Raw genomic sequence first — 17,983 nt, forward strand, 5'->3', positions numbered from 1 at the left:
GTTTATCTATAGATTTCTGATGTTTTAAACTTGAAAATAATAAAATGTTCCTATATTATTATACTAGTTTATGGCGCTCTCAAAATTCACTGCTGTCAGTTGGCCATCTAGGCTCCACCCCCAAGGTAACCCCCTTCTGATTGGCACACCTGACATGACTACAGTTGATTACAGTTGTAACTTACAGATGTTACCACACGCGTTGATACAGCACATTGCCAGGGCAGTGTTATAAAGCAGTACCTGCTGGACGTACAGCAGCAAAATACTAAGAAATGAAGTTCAGATTTACCTCGCAAAGAAGAAGAGATGCTGCTGTTGATAAACACAGCTTGTGCACCTGTGATTGAAAATTATTTGATTGCCTGCCTGTATCCTTTTATAGAGCTATAATATTTTTGACCACCGCCATGATTTATATTACATACATTTGAGTGTGGTTGTTGTTCTAATGAGACACTAACTCATGAATGTCACTGAATATCTCATTCTATGAGTCGCAGTGTCAGGCCCTTGCATGACACCTGCAGAGCACACTGAGCACACATGGGTAGATAATGGTCCCAACAGAGATTTCTTGCAACATATTATTTTTGCAGCTGATTGAGGCATGAAAGTAGTAACTATGCTCTCATAGTAAGCATGTCACATGTAGTTCACACATGTAATGACATTTTTCACAACCTTATCCACTTCATTACACCAACATTTTTAGTGTCATGTTATGGACACAACACCACAGGTTGCACTAATAAGGTGCTTTATTTTAAGATTCATGTGCCAAAAAATCAGCAGAATAACTCATGTGAGACTAGCCATTCGTCTCCGGAATGTGACCTGCTGAATGGTCAAGCTTCTGATGGCACTGTGTGTGGCAGGACACCCTGGTGGCCAAGCATGGAGCCAAAGATCTTCCTATTTTTACTGCATAAGAACAACTGAGAGGACTCCTATAAGGTGGATGCCTAACACAGTCTTGCCAAAATCATCCCTGTTAGTCTTTGTGTTATATATTTGTACGTTTGCCCCTGCTACCAATCCTGAACTGTTGCCATACTTTCACCTTCCCTTGCATACATCCCCAGCTTTCCTTCTAAAAAATAAAAAAAAGAATAAAGAAAAAGGGAATCTGTCCCAGGAATAAAAATGATAACCCCCTTTCTTCTCCCCACAACCATCTTTTTCTTCCCAGTTTCTCTTGTGTATTACCTTCTGCTTGCTGTCCCTATTTGTTACTTTTCTATTACTCCCACTTCCAACTTTTTATGGTGATAAAACAGATTTAGACAGTGCAGTGGCCCCTTTAAGGCAGAATGCCACATTTCCCATCTTCTCACATCTTAGCTCATGTTCACAAACTGAGGCACATGCCCCCTCTGTGGCTGTCAAATTTTCTTATCTGAATTGTAGCCACAACTGTGGATTCTCCTCTTTTACTGCAGATCCATTTCCTACCCTGATCATATTTACTAATTAATTGTGGTCTGAGCTGCAAATGTTAACCTTCTTAATTGGTATGTGCCCTAGACCACATTGTCCTATGATCTGTACCTGTCGGCAGTAGTCTGTGGTTGCACTAAGCATATTTCTGAATTCCAGGGGCAATCTTTGCAGTTCTACCTCATAGCTGGATATACTGTCATATATTTGCTTGTTCCTCCTGTGGACTATATCTTTCTGCAGTAACAAGAGGCTTAGGGTCTAAAGTCTTTTCAAAGTTTCTAGAGTCTTTGCAAATTATTTTTCTTTTAGTTATGCTTGTGGCAGTAAAGTGCATATTGTGCAATACACGCAATTAATATTCTAAAATATGAACAGCAAGTGGCTGCAGATGCATGCATGCTCATTGTAGATGGACCATTACTCATGAAAAAGTGCCACTGCAAAAAAATAAATAAATTAAACTAGCTGCAGTGTGGCACCTATAGAAGGAAACAGAGAAAAAAATATCACTTGTAAAGGTTTTCAGTGCAGTTAGGGAAACAGGAGAAAATCAGGTATTTTCTGATCCTGAAACTGCACTGAAAGTAACAGTCCAAAAGAAACAAAAAGTGTCCTTTGATTAGATGTAGTGTGTAAGCATTGGTAAGAACTTGAGAGATCCATGCAGTAAGTCAACCTCCAGATGCACAGACAGACAGACAGCAGAAAAGAACTGACCATGCAATGACATTATTTGCAAAATGTGATACATTGCTTTTTTTTATGTTGCTGTGCAATTGCAATACATCACATTTAGGTGTGGGGAGTGTGGGTTTACATGCATCTAAATGTGATATGCTTAAGCAGCCCATGTTTTAACCTCATTTATATTAAAATAAATGTCTTTTGTCTCACAGACTTCAGAGTAAAGATGTACTCCATTATAAGTTGCCATTGCCTCCCTAGTAGCATCATAACATCTTGTGCTAACAGTAAAGTTTTTTAGCCACTGTAGATGCTGCTGTACTTTCAACCCATATATAGGTAGCCTTTTGTAACTGTAAAATTACACTTTATAAATCACTTTCACATGCTAGTGCTATAGAATTATGGTGCATAAATCACTTTCACTGCTGTTTCCTAATATAAACCAATATCTAGTCCCAAGCAGAAGTATAGGATTGTGCAGATAGCATGGAAATAATTTTTTTGTTTGTACCCTACCCCTAAACCAGTCTCCATGCACAGGTTAAGGAAAGACACAATAAGCAGTTGATTGTCAGCTGTTTGGGGGAGGCAGAAAAATATTTAAGACAAAAAAAATCACTGTTGGTAATTGTACGGACTTGATTTGTTTTGTTTAGTTGTGATTGTATTAGAAATCACTGTGTGAAATAAGTAATACCTTACACTTGTTTACAATACATATCTTGTGTTAAGTGCAAAAAGCAGTGTCCATCTTCATTTTAGAAATCTACGTGTTTGCAGTCATAAACTACTGGCTTTTAAGTTCAAGCAGTTTATGCTGAGTGACAGCTCTGATTCTTTTGTAAGACTGAGTACTGTACACTGTGGTTTCCACTGGAGAGCTACATTGCTTTGTAATTACATAGTATTCTGTTAGTATAGCTGCTTCTTTTTACAGCAAGAGTGACTTTAGCTCCTAAGTTCATCCACTGCTGTAAGTCCTACAGTAATGTTTCTGGCAGCTAGACCATGAAAAACATCCTCATGCGACCTGAGATACTACACCAACTCTTATTATCCGTAGAGCCAAACTGCACAACACTGCACTTGCTTTCTCCTCTCAGGCACCTACTCTTTGGCAAGCTCTGTCCAGTGACATTAAGGAAATCAACACTTATTCCAAATTCAGAATGAAACTCAAAAAGCACTTTTTCTTCTTCCAAACCAAATGGTCCTGCTTCGACACAGGACATTTCACTTAACCTATCTTCTTTCCAAGTCTCGTCTCTTCTTTCTGAAGATTCACTGAAGATTGACTCAGTTTAGAAACTAATATATATATTGTACATTGCACTGTGTTTGTTCACTAAAATGTATATACACATTTTCTCTAGGTAATTAGTCTGAACTACTTTGTTACTGCTTACATTTCTATATTTTTTGTTTGCAAAGGGCTTTGTATTTCACCTGAGCTGAGCCTGAAATTGGTCAGTATAGATCATTGCACTACCCCCAGTAGTAAAGAGCATGCTCCAGCCTGATGTTGTCATGCATTTAGGGTTCTAGGCTTGCTATCATACCGAGGGTCTAATGGTTACACTAAGAAACATTGTAGCTGATCACAGCATGACAAACCAGCTGACTGGTTACTCCTGAGAGCTCAGTTTGGAAACCTTCTCTCTGAGTTGTTAGGTACAGACAAGCATAAATGTAGTAGTCTGATGACCCCTGTTGTAGAACTCCAATGTTTGATCAAGGACCCCCTGGGTATTAGCATCCATTTTACTGCCATTCACAGTGATCAAACAAAGGGTGCTGCAGGGGAAAATACTGATTTTCAAGAGTTTCGGTTACTTCAAATTTGTGTGTGCTTTCTCCTCCAGGAAAAATAACTTATGAATTACATTTTCCAACTTTGCTTTCAGTCAGAGGTAGCATTAATTTACTAAGATGTTAGAGAGATGTCCCTGGTCCCATTGGACTTCCTTCATTTACAGATGTTATACTATATGCAGTCAGTGCAGTTTGTACTTACATTCTTGCTCTTGTACTATTGTCACATCCATGAATCAGCTTCTTATAATGCTTAGGTCACTTTTAACAGTAATTATTTAATTATTTTCAAGCCACCTGTTTTATGTCAAAATCCACTCTTTACATCAGTTGCAGTTATGCTGAAACATAAAGTCCTGACCATGGCCTAGGCTACCCAGATTTGATTAATGGCTCAGGCACCCAACAGAGCTGTCAAAGATGGTGGGTATGACCATCCTGGGGTGGGATATCAGACAGAACTGGCCACAGACTGCCACATTCCACTGGGGAAGGGACAGCGAGGTATGTTTGTGGCCAAAAAGGCAGATGTTAGGATGACCAGGACACTGCTAGATAGTAGCCTTCAGTACAAGTGTGTGGAGATGTGCAGTCATAGGTGAGCCGTTGAGGATATCTTCTGCGATGTGGGTCACATGTCTCCCCACCCAGAAGCAGGATTGGGTCATTACAAAATGCCATCACTGCTGGAATGTTGGTGAGGGCATAAAGCACAATCATGGCTTCATGAATAATTGCCCCATCAGACTGCACCTGCTTCAATCCCAGGTGGGTAAGAAAGTTAATAGGATGTTGGATTGGGGGAGCACTGATGGTTGGCAAGCATAAAGCAAAAATCAGAATAAAGCAAAAAAAATCCAGTCTTTTTCTTTTTTTTCTTTTACAGCTCTGCTTCATTTGTAAGATTGGTCCACATGCCTGACTGCTGCATGGCTTGTTCTTAGTTCCAAAGCCACAATGCATGAACCATTTCCTTTAAGAACACCAACGTTATCATGTAGAACTGCTCCCATTGTATTAGGAAGCTTGTTTTTTTATGTTCAAGTCACTTCATATAAATTTGTTAGTGCTCCCACAGTAATCCACAAATTAGTTTCTCATGCTACATTGCTGGCATTAAATGCTTTTATGAAAATAATCACTCTAAGTAAGCTATTATGGTGTACAAACAGCAGTGTTTTAAAATTTTTCTGGTGTTAGAGTAATTCTTTGTCATGTTAAGTGACCTAGACATATCACTTGTATACAAAAATTGCTGCATATAATGCACTTTAACATCCAGATTTATAAACAACGCCCTTGAATACCTAGTTAGCAGTTTCAGTCACTGTACAACTATGCAATCAGCCAACTAGTCACTTCCATGCAAAAACAAAAAAATGCATGCTTTTTTTATCTTGTTTTGTTTTTTTATTTGAGTCAGCATATGAAGTCCTATTATGGGGAAATTTACCTTGTGCTGCTTTTAGATAAATCTTTTACATGCATAAAACACTTCTTGTATGATTGGCAAACAAGATGTTTTGAAAAATATTAGTGTCACTTCATTTGTATGCATTGCTTACATTATAATTTTATATGTTTACATTTTGTCTCACACTGCTTTGAAATAAATCATTGTTTTGTATCAGCAGTTTCTTATTTTGCAGACAAGTGTGCGTTAATTTGAAAAAAAAATGCAATCAAGGATATATTATATGGTGGTTTATATGTACTTGTTCAATAGCAAGTATTCTGGAGAAAATCTCTTGTCTTGTTTTGATAAATTGTTTTATGTCTAGAATCGCTCTGCATAAATCCTTTCTTTTATATATTAAGGGATTAGCTCCTTAGTCATATGAAAACTCTCGCTTATTGCTTTAACTCTTCGTTTATGCACTACTCTGATGAGTGTTGATTTCACTGTTCTTTATTGTTTTTGCCCCCTCTTGTCATTTTTTTTTCCTGCAGGTATCTCTAAAAATACTTCTGCAAACATGAACTGATTTTGTTGCCAGCAGTTGTGTCTCGGTACAGACACTACTACACTGTCTCCATAATGTGAAAATGCATTTCCATATGCATTGTACACATGCATACAAGTTTTTCAAGTGTTGTGCAAGCCTCTTTAATCCAGCTGCTGAATTTGAAAACAATTTGACTATTGTCACATGTAAAAGTAAAGTAAAAAAAAAAACACAACAGTATTAACATTCTGCATAACAACAGACAGTTTAAAATACATACACTTCTTCTTTTATTAAAAACCTTTCTCCGCCAATCTTTTTTATAGCAACTGAGCGAAGCTGCAACCCGTGCTTCAGAGGAGGAAAAAAGGCGACTTCAGACGCAGATTGAGCTACAGAATAAATTCAGCACAGAACTGGAGAGAGAAAAACTAGTACGTATGGCATTAAACTTGAAAACTCAGTATAGTGTACTCAATTTGCTGTTCATTTTATTTGCACCTTATGGAAAAGAGAGCCAGTCCAGTTTTGTTTTATGGATATGAACCGGAACTAGCTGCTCTTAGTCTTTATCAGGGAGTATATTTATTCAAGTAACTAGTTTTGGGCATTTGAGGTTGGCTTTTGTGCTAAGAGCTGTCGAGATTTGGGATTTTTCTTCTTCAGGTAAGTAAAGAAGGAAAAGGGTCATCAAAACATTAGCTGGGGATAGATGCCAGTATAGCAGGGCTAAAAATGTAAATGCTGCTATAGGTTGACCCTTTTTTTTTTTTTTTTTTTTTTTTGTTATTGTTGCATGTAGGTCACTGTTTATTGAAGTCTTTGGTTTATTGTTTTTTGTTCTGGACTGGGTCTGCTGTTTGGTCACTATTTATAGAAGTATTACAGTACAAAAACATGGTATCATGCCACTGCTAAACTCTTTATTCTACTTGGATTTCAGCAAAATAAGCCAAAGTGAGGTGTGATGTTTCTTATTTTATGTTAATTTAGCTTTGTAAACCAAGAGGTAATGCAGTTGTTGCCTATAGGTGTAGGGCACTGAATCAACTGTGCAACTACACCAACACACAGATTCCCAACATTAAAACATCGAGACTACAAACACTGACACTTTCTGTGCATGCTCCGGGATTCACCCAGGAAGGAGCAAACCAATTGAAAGTTTTTTTGCAAGGGGGCAAGTTAATTATATATTATATACTAACTCTGAGATCACACAATCCCTAGGGAAGGGGAAAAGTCTCCTACCCCGGAAATGTTGATCTAACACACCTTTCAGACCATCTGTGTGAGTCAATCAAATGGTGTTGACCAAACAGATGTTGGTATAAGTACATAGTGGATCCAGTGCCCTACACCCACATATCTATATCTATATGTCTATGTCTATATATATATCTATATATCTCTATTTCTATATCTATATATATCTATTAAATATATATATATATATATATATATATATATATATATATATATATATATTTCATAGAAAGCTCATTTCACTGAAAGTCAAATCAGTGGGAACAATTCACTGAAAGCTCACTTAACTGAAAACTCATCTAACTGAAACTCATTTAGTTAAAAGTTATATATGGCCTTTTCCCCACTGCAGTGCGATCCTGGAGTTAGTATATAAAGTAAGGGGGGGCATAGCCCCCCCATAAACGTTTTAAACTATACACATGGATATATATATATATATATATATATATATATATATATATATATATATATATATATATATATATATATATATATATATATATATATATATATATATATATATAAAACATCTGATTTTCCTCATATGTTGTATCCTGCTCCTCATGATAGTTTTGGCTGTCAGGTAGATCTGTGATAGAGTAAGTCAGTAATCCCAAGCATACATCTATATACATATACATATAAAATACATAGATATAGATAGATACATAGATTGATAGATAAATACTGTGACTTTTTCTTTTAATGTAATGCCAGCTCATTTCAGATACATTTTAAACATGTACTGTATTCTCAACCCACCTCTTAAGGAAACTAAATATAATGCAACTCGGCAGCTTGGCACATTTAAATGATAATGTAGCCAGATTAGTAGTACCCATCAGTTCAGGGTTATACCTCTGAACCAGTTGGATACTTCCTGGTAACATTTTATGGGCAACAAGTATAGATATTCAGGTATAAACTCAACTCAGAATTTGTTTTTAGGTTCAGAGTTAGAATATTTGCATGATAAATTTCTGAATGGTAGTTCACAGTCCATGGTAAGATTTTGTTTTCATTTTTCCTCAAATATTAAGATGCATTTGAGCATCAGTTTTATAGGCACATATATGTGTGTGTGAGTGTGAGTGTGTGTGTGTGTGTGTGTGTGTGTGTGTGTGTGTGTGTGTGTGTGTGTGTGTATATATATATATATACATATGTATATACACACACACACACACACACACACACACACACACAGCCTTTCTTCCATGAGAAAAAGAAAACTGTGTGTTGTGAATTGATTTTAATGATTATTTGCAGTTAATATGCCATGAAAGTGGAATAATATAATAATACTTAAAGCCAAACCATGGATCCTGACTTCATCTTCTTCATGAAATGACATAGACTCATGTTTATTTCTATGTTTTGGACAGACTTTTGGAAATTCTGATAAAATGTGTGTCTCTTTTGTAAGAAAGTCACATAAGTTGTGCACAAATAAAAGTTGTGATGACTTTTCAACACAGATTCTACGTACCCTCAAACATACAGTCACAGTTCTGTTTATAAGCCAGATTATTGATCATTTAGCTATGACCAAGGTACCTCAGTAGTCAATCATTTTATACAGAGACCCCCCTCACTCAAGATGACCACTTTCCTTTTGGCTATGTAGTCGATGTCTGACTTTGATCAATTGAAAGATATTCTGTCCACTGTCTTTTTTTTACTTTAGAAAATGGGCTTTTGGAAAATACGAAATGCCATCGGGCGTACGTGTGTTCCAGACAAGAAATTAAAGTACATGGAGGGACCAGTGAAAAACAGGTGCACCTATTTATGGCACAAACTCCCTGCACTACCAGAAAAATATTTCCTTAAGTTACCATTTCTTTCCCTTTCACTAACCATAGCTTCCAGAAATCACGTTAGTTGCGAAAATGCGATTCAGATGCCCTGCTGTCTGCAGCAGTAACTGATTAGTTGTGACTGGATTCTATACTTGTCTTGCAGTGAACCTGGTACTTTAGGAGAAGGAGAGCACTAATACAAGCGATCATTGTCAAAATTAGGTAGGAATTGCTGGAAATTTGCTGTCAGATAAATAAGGCTAGGTACACAGTAATAACTTGTTGATTAAAGAATTAAAGTTAGGTGCAAAATAGTCAGTTGTGAATAAAAGGATTGAGGTTATGTATAGAGTAGTAACTTGTTGATTATAATCATTTTTAAATATGAGGCATCCCTATATTCTACTGACATCATCTGCTGCACTGATATCTCATTTGTACTGCAAAATGCTGCACTTTTCCTGTATCTCCCTCCTACTTCTAATAGTGTGAAAAACTACAGATCAGCATGTTTACTGCCTATTAATCCTACACATACATGTTAGGTGCAGCATCTATCAGTACAGTAATAAAATAGTATTCGTACCAGGTTCCCATCAGAGTAAATCACTCTTGGATTTACTTGTCTTAAATCTATGGACTCTGACTTGCCAATATAACGGGTAGTTTGTATACATTTTCAGCTGTTCACAGTGCTCCTTTGCATCAGTTTTGTACTCTGCAGCACTGAGTGTAATTCTTTAAACTGCCACTTAGCAAGCACATTCTAAACATGATAGTAAACAAAAAGTGCTAGTGTGTGTGTGTGTGTGTGTGTGTGTGTGTGTGTGTGTGTGTGTGTGTGTGTGTGTGTGTGTGTGTGTGTGTGTGTGAGCATGCTGACTGAACTTTATGAGCTGTCTTTTAAATCATTAGATAGCCTACATGCTTTGGAGACGAAGTTCTTCCTTTGACAACCTTACATATCCTACACTATCTCTTAAACACTAGACAAAGGAATTGTTTTACATCAAAAATATTAAAACGTAGTATATACTACTAATAAAACAAATACCAAGAAATTTCATAGATGGCTCATTTTGTAAGTTCAGTCATTCCCTATGAGGTGAGTGTTATTGGGAAGTAACAGGATGGGGAGGCCACAGCAACCTTGGGAGGTCCATAAGATCCTTGCAATGCACAGCCAGTGTGTTATTATTACTTGATTTGTTTTCCATGCATAAACCTAGACTGACAATGTGTTGCTTTTACATACTGACTGCCTTCCTCTCCCAAAATCACTACTGTTTTCACTGGTTACACCTTTGATGTTTGGTTATAATAAAGAGAAAGAAGTTCTGGCCAGAGTAATATATTTTATTTTGTTTGTTACAAGCATACAAAAACTTGGCAAGCCATATCAGCGATTGTTTACTTTCACATTCAGACAACTAACCCCTTTGCATAAACCTCTGTTATTTGACTGTGATCAGTTGAAAGAAACTGTCAAAATAATCTGCCTTAACTTCTCTCTACCATTAACAAACCACATCAATATCTGCTCAATGTTTCTTTAGTAAATGTAATGATCACTTGCTTTCCCACCTCCCCCAAATCACTTTCCAATTTGCTGCATCTCTTATGTTTTACTTTGAATGTTTTTTAACACCTTCATTGAATTGTCACTTGTGACATAGGCAAACTTACATTTATATAAAAGTAATCAAAGTTCATATTTACAAACATTGTACATTACATGTATTGTTATATGTCATATAATCTAAGCAACTGTCCATAAATTATTCAATTCCTGCCTTCTCTTAAACCTCATTTCTCCTCCAAAACATTTTCTACATATATTGTTTCCTCAGTTTCCACTTTTTCCAGTGTGATGTACTGATGTCCTTTTCTAAAGATCGCACTTCCTGTTCGTTTATCTCTTTTAAAATATTCACTACTTCAAGTGTAGTTGGTTTATATTTTGATTTCCATTTTCCAGTAATTACATTTTTTTGCAGCCACTAGAATTAAACTTAACAAGGCCTTGCTATGTCTAGGCACTTCAGATTCTGTATCCCAGCGCAAAAAAATAATTTCCCTAGTTACCCACATTTGCTCATCCAGTATTCCTGACAGAATACTCTGTGGGGAATTTTTAAAGTCTGCCAACTCATTACACTGCCAGAGCATGTGTTCCCAGTTATCTTTTTCGCCCCATCACACCTCCAACATTTGTTATCTACCTAAGGAAAAATTCTTTCGAGTCTACTTGGGGTATAAAAGTATTTGTGCAAACATTTCCAAGCAAAAATGCTAAATTGTCTAGATTTTGTTGCATATTTGGGAGACATGCATATGTCTTCCCATTGTTTCCTTGTCAATTGCATATCCAATCTCTCTTCCCAATCTTTTCTGAACTCTTCTGATTGATTCCTATAGTTATCATGCATTATTTTCTGTGTCCTACTAATTATCCCTTTTTTGACAGCAGTTCTAGATACTATTCTGTATGACTGTTATTCCGTTAAGGATCTGCATATAAAATCCTATTCTTTCCATATTTCTTGAATTGCCCTCCTGTTTTATCATTATCCCTTTCCACTTTGAATTGTAGATTTGTGCTTGTGTTATGTATAAGAGCCTTACCTTTGTAGCTCTAAAATATTCCTTCAAATCAGGTAATCCTTGGCATTTTTCTTCTATTGGAATGATCAACTTATCACACAAGACTATTGCACACTTCCCCTCCCAAATAAAGTCTTTCAACTCTTTATTAATTACTATCCACAACTTTTCCTCTGGTCCACAAAAATATGCTTGATCTGTGTATAAAACTAAAGGGACTAAAAGCATTTTTACTGCTTGTGTCTTTCTATCCGTATCCATAGGCAAGAGCTTCCAGTTTCTCACTTTTGTATTATCTTTTGTTTAGTCTCTTCCCACATATCCTTAGCTACCATAATATAATCCTTTTTAATCCATACTCCTAAGTACTTCATTTCATCATGCTCCCTTAAGTATGGCTATTGCTTAACCAATTCATGTGTGGGTACGTAGTTTATAGCTACAGACTTTATTTTGTCTTCATTAATTTTATGTCTTGAAAAAACACAGAACTATTTCAGAATGTTCCACAACACTGAGATGTCCTTTTCTGATTCCATCAGGTACAAAGTAGTACCATTTGCAAATAAAGCCAACATTTCTTGAATACCATGGCAATTATATCCTGGAATTTCTGAGTCCATTATTTTCTTTGCCAATGGTTCTAAACATATCCAGGCCTGTTTGTAAGCTTCTGAGCCCCACAAGCCTTTCTGTGTTGGAGTGAATCCTTCTAGCTTATCAGTGGGAGTGGTAAGCACTAGGTAGCCTATCTACCACAAGAGGAGTGGTTTCTGACCCAGAAATTCTAGTTTATTGGCCATTTGGGCAGTTTTTCCATCTTTTTCAACTTTCTGATTTAAAAGCCGGCATTTGTGCTTTTCCCACCTTTCCTAGCTAGTCTAGTCAAGATACAGATTTGCGGTATCCACGACTGTTTCTAAGCTTCTGAGCGGTGCCAAAGTCTGCTCTTCAAATTTTCCCTTAGATCTGCTAGTTCTCTCCTCTCCTGCATGTTTGCTAGCTTATTTGTCTAGCACTTTGCCAGACTTCTTGTAGCAATTATTGTAGCACACTAAACATTCTAGAAGGAAACAGCTCCAGTACTTATTATTAATGCCCACCCCTCCAGGCATGTCTGAAGGTCAGTTCCCTGTGCCTTCTCCTGTTAACCTGGTGTACTTGGGCATCCAGAGGCAATGTAGCAACTGCCTCATGTACAGTGACAACCCTCTCCTCTTACCTCCCAACACTCAGACTTGCGAGAGATGCACTTACATATCCAAATTGGAAGCAACACACTCCAGCCAATAATGGAATAGCTGGTCAAGAGAAGGTCAACACTTGCACCACACCACATGGAACACATAGCCCTCCAGAACACACACCAGCACTGCCTTAACATAAAAACACAAGCCACACACCCACCTTCACTGAGGCTGTCAATAAAAATCGACCCAAACAGCAGAGACCTCCAAGGCAGAAACGCACTCAACCACCACAACACAACACTAATCACGAGACACATAAGTCTCCTAAACAGTGTAACACTCAAACAAAGCCCCTAAGGCAAAACAGCATGCCCAACACACTAGTCATAGGTGACTCGATAGTGAGGCACACTGATGTCCCACTCACTAGGTTGAATAAGGAGAAAGTAACAGTCAGCTGCCTATCAGGTGGATCTGCACATAATGCATGCACTCAGGTCCCTCAACAACAGGTACTAATATGACTCTGTCATTGTACATGTGGGTCGAATGACCTGAGACGTACCTCCCTAGACTACATGAAAAGAGACATGGAGGAGCTCTCGGATTATGTAGCCCAGGCAGGTATGACCCTAGCCCTGAGCAGCATCCTACCATCACCCAGAATGATACCACAGTACAAGCAGGAAATGATTGATTTCAACAATTGGCTAAGTTTCTGCATTCTAAGGGGATCCAGTATCTGTCTGCCTGGGATGACATGATTGACAGACATCGATCCTTTGCCAGTGATGGCCTGCGTCTGTCACTCCTGGGCTTCCGGTTACTGGCCAAGGCTCTTGCCACCCCTATAGTGCCTTTTTAGGCAGTATTTTAAAGACCAGATTACCACAATAAACGCTACAAACAAATAACAATCTGAGGGTCATGCTGCTCAATTCTAGAAATCTAAATCTCAAAATGCACTCACTCAAAGCACTCCTTAATATGGAGAGCATCTACATTTGTGCTGTAACTCATTCCACATCTTTCGGCCCCAGAATTTGGACTGAAACTCTAAAGGTGGTGGTGTTTCCATACTCATAAAGGATGTGCACACATCCAGACTGGTAGCCCAACATAACACATCAGAGATACTTCAGGTGCAGCTAACATTGGGTAAGACAGTGATTCAAGTTGTAGCCTCCTATAGGTCCCTAACCATGTCCCAAGACTCACACTCCATGTTCCTAAGCACCCTGGAGAATATTAGGGTCCAACCTAACACTCTCATACTGGGCGACTTCAACTACCCATCCATTAACTGGGAAAGCTACTCATGTACCAATGCAGTTGCGCAACGTTTCCTGGAATTCATTAATTCCAATGCCCTGGACCAGCTCGCTCTTACCCCCACTAGAGGCAGCAACATCCTTTACCTGATCATTACTAACATGGGCAACTGTTGCTCTACATCAATAGTCATCTCCCCCCTGGTTAGATCCGAACACAAACTAATCGCCTTGGAAATCCACATCCCTCCCACTCCCCCCCCCTCAAAGGTAACCACTATGAAAAACTTCTCCAAAGCTAACTTTGGGCTCCTAAAAACAGAGGTGGCTAACTTCATGGCACCCATGCAAATGGGGAGTAGTTGCATGACTGCCAAATCATACACCACTGCACTGTACAAACACATACACAAATGCATGGATCTCGCCATACCCAATAGAACCACGATGCTCTCCTCCAAAAAAAAAAAAAAAAAAGGAAGCCTATCTGTTGGTGCCCTGCCATAAACAAACTCTACAACAGAAGGAGGAAACTGATGTGGAATAAGGTGAAGCCCAAGACTGGAAAAACTCCTTTATCAACCTCAACAAAAAGTTAAGATCCCCTCATCAGTCCTATAAAGCTAGGTATAAAAACAGAATTTCAGCAGATAGTAAAGACAACCACAAGGCCTTCTATAGTTATGTAAAGAATCTCCACGGCAATGCCCAGATTTGCTCAGAGCTTCTGCCCAGTGGTACCTCCTATACCGAGCCAACAGATATTGCCAATATACTGGCCGACAGATTAAGTGCCAACTTTACCCCCCCCAAAGGACCAGTCACAGTACCAGTAGATGCCAGTTACCCAGTATTACTGCTGCACAGGTTAAAACAGCACTGTCCAAGGCCAATAATACAGCTTTTATGGGACCTGACAATATCTCTGGCTGTGTTCTACATGAACTACAGAGTGAACTGGCACCTCACCTGTGTGTCCTGTTCAGTCACAGCCTCACCTCAGGCTTTGTCCCTACCGAATGGTGCACTGCTACAGCCATCCGTCTCCAAAAAAGGAGGAGTGACTACAGACCTTGGGAACTATCGCTCCATTATCCTGATGAGTCTGATATGCAAAGCTATGGAAAGCATCATTATGGAACTAATAAACAAGGATATAGGGATTCTCCAAACTCTGAATCCCACACAGTTTGGTTTTGTGAAGGGTAGATCATGCCTACTCAACCTGATCGACTTCTTTGAGTCAGTCACCAGAGCTGTGGATGAAGGCAAGGTGGTTCATACAGCCTACTTTGATCTGGCCAAGGCCTTTGATACCATTCCCCACTCAGGAATCATAGGAAAACTTGTTACACTAGGCATCAACCCCTATATCACTAGATGGGTTGCAAACTGGCTCTTAGATAGAACCCACAGTGTGAAAGTAGCTCCAAGTGACTCCAAGTCAGACTGCCGACCAGTCACGAGTGGAGTCCCACAGGGTTCGGTCCTGGGTCCTCTCCTGTTTAGTATCTCTTTCTCAGAAGTTCAGACCATCACAAAGGGACTCTGGCTGACAAAGTTCGCAGACGATTGCAAGTTGGGAGCTATTATTAACTCCCCAAGTGATGTTGACATCCTACAGAAAGGCCTCACTGAGACCAACGACTGGTGTCAGAACCATGGCCTTAAACTCAGTGTCAAAAAATGTGTCATCATCCCCTTTGGGAAAAACCCGGTTCCCATGAATTACCACATCGATGGTTGTCCACTGAACACAGAAAGTCTTATAAGAGATCTGGGAACACAGGTTGACAGCAACCTCTCTTTTGACTACCACATTGCCACTGTGGTCAGAAAGTCTTTCTATGTGGCACATCTTATTACTAAGGGTTTTGCATCCAGGAAGAAAGAGGTCACTTGTCTCCCTCTACTCTTCCCTCATTAGGCCAGTCATCAAGTACAATGCCCCATGTGGCATGTATCTCACTAGACACCTGCAGCAACTGGAGAGGTCTCAAAAGTACCTCACAAAGAGGATTCTAGGCGTTAAATACTTGTCCTACACAGTCTCAAAAAATACAACTATTCTGTGTCTCATATCGCCTACTTAGAGGCAATCTCTGCTTAACTTACAAAGCTATGTCTGACCCAGCTCTGTTAAAAATTCTACATCTAAAAAAATCTCAATCCCTCCGCACCACATGCTCCAGAGACCTCAGCCTCATTACCACAATCAACATACCATGCTGGAGGGAGAGGTTCATAACCCAGAAACTGCCCATGCTATGGAATAGACTTCCCATACATGTCAAACAGAGCACCTCACTGGCCCTCTTCAAGAGAAATCTTGATGAGTGAATGGGAAATAGAAAATTCACCCCGGGGGTCACTCCAGTGGTTCTACTCCATAGAGGCACTGTGAACTAAGGTTGGGTGGCACGATGCTGGGGTAATCCTATGGGCTAGGTTTGTAAGGGCTCCAGGGCCATTAGCCTAGTACACACCTATGAACCTATAACACAAATAACAAAGAGGATATCCCTGCTGGGTTCCTCTCTTCAGACAAAGCTTATCAGAGAGGAGCCCTCCCACACTTTGATTTTTACCTCTAATCCCTCATATATCCTTCTGACTAACCTTATTATTCTGTCAGGAAATGTAAATGTTTCCATTGCCCTTCTCATAAAATACCAGCGTACTCTACTAAACGCCTTCTCTGCATCAAACCCATCCATAACTGCAGTATTTTCTTGCATTCAGCTTCTTTCTGGATCATCATTATTTTATTAATGTTGTCAAATGTTTGCCTCCCCTCCACAAAACCACACTGATCCGTATCTGTCAATGTTGACATCATCTTTTAGCCATTATAGATGTAAACACTTTATAATCATGGTTTAAAATTGCAATGGGTCTATGTAACTATGACAATGGATCACAGTCTTTAGATATTACAGCTACCACAGCTTTTTTCCCCAGGATGTTGGTGCCTCCTTCCTGTTAAAATAATGTTAAACAAAACCTTCAAGATGTTTATCACTGTCTTCCCTCTTAGCTTTCAAATTTCAACATACATTTGTAGAGCCTTTCCTGATGATTGATTATACGTAACCATGTTTACCTCATCTCCTCCTAGCTTAACTTTTAGTTGTTGAGCCTCATCTATGTACCGCTAACCTTGGTATATTTGTCTTCCATAAATAATTCAATTTGTGCTTTTTCTTGATTCCCTCACTTCTTGGCTTTATACAAATGTTCATAAAATTTCTGAAATATCTCTAGCACCTGTACTGGATCTCTGGTCATTTTTCTTGTTATAAGCTCCCTAAGTTTGGCAACATGCCTTTCTGCTTTCTCTTACCTAAGTTGTTGTGCCAAAAGTGTTGGTACTGTGACGCTATTATCAAAGAGCAGTTGCTTATCAGCAATCTTTCTAAACTCTTGCATATTATCCAGGTACTCCCTTATTTTCTGTTTGTACTGTGCAGTTGTGCCTCTTTTTGTTCTGTGAGATTCCCCTTGTTTTGTAATACTTTAACTTTTGTAAGCCTCTCTAAATAATTATTACTTCTTAACCATATCTCTTTTTCTTTTATTTCTACCTTATTTTTAAACTTCCACTTTCATTTTATCCATTCACTAACTATAACTTTTGGAGTACTTTCTATCTTCTCTAATAAGTCCTGGATAATTTCCAGTAGCCATTCCTTAAATTCTTTTCTGTTTCACAATTGGGTAGGGAAGTGCCACTGTCTCATCTTTACTTCATTACCCTGCATTTTTTTCTTGGTAATTATTGGTGTTGTTGTGTCTTTCGGATTTTCCCGGTTAGGGGTCGCCACAGCGGAACTCCGGTCCGCTAATGATTGGCAGTAGAATTTTATGTACCAAGTTGCCAACTCTGACACACAACCTTCAACGAAGGTACGCCCATTCACGCACGTCTCCACACAGAAGACACTTTAGCTGAGAATCGA

General features: G+C 38.7%; 1 protein-coding gene across 1 annotated transcript in view; it reads left to right on the forward strand.

Moving 5' to 3' along the window:
- Positions 1-17,983, forward strand: part of SWAP70 (switching B cell complex subunit SWAP70) — a 1,273,088-nt gene that overhangs the window by 1,139,305 nt on the left and 115,800 nt on the right. The window contains exon 8 of the mRNA XM_044059373.1: positions 6,215-6,322. Coding sequence (XP_043915308.1) covers positions 6,215-6,322 — 108 coding nt within the window. The remainder of the gene's footprint in view (positions 1-6,214; positions 6,323-17,983) is intronic.

The sequence above is a fragment of the Protopterus annectens genome, chromosome 17.part0 (assembly GCF_019279795.1).
Source record: "Protopterus annectens isolate FY-2018-M chromosome 17.part0, PAN1.0, whole genome shotgun sequence".
Lineage (NCBI taxonomy): Eukaryota > Metazoa > Chordata > Ceratodontiformes > Protopteridae > Protopterus > Protopterus annectens.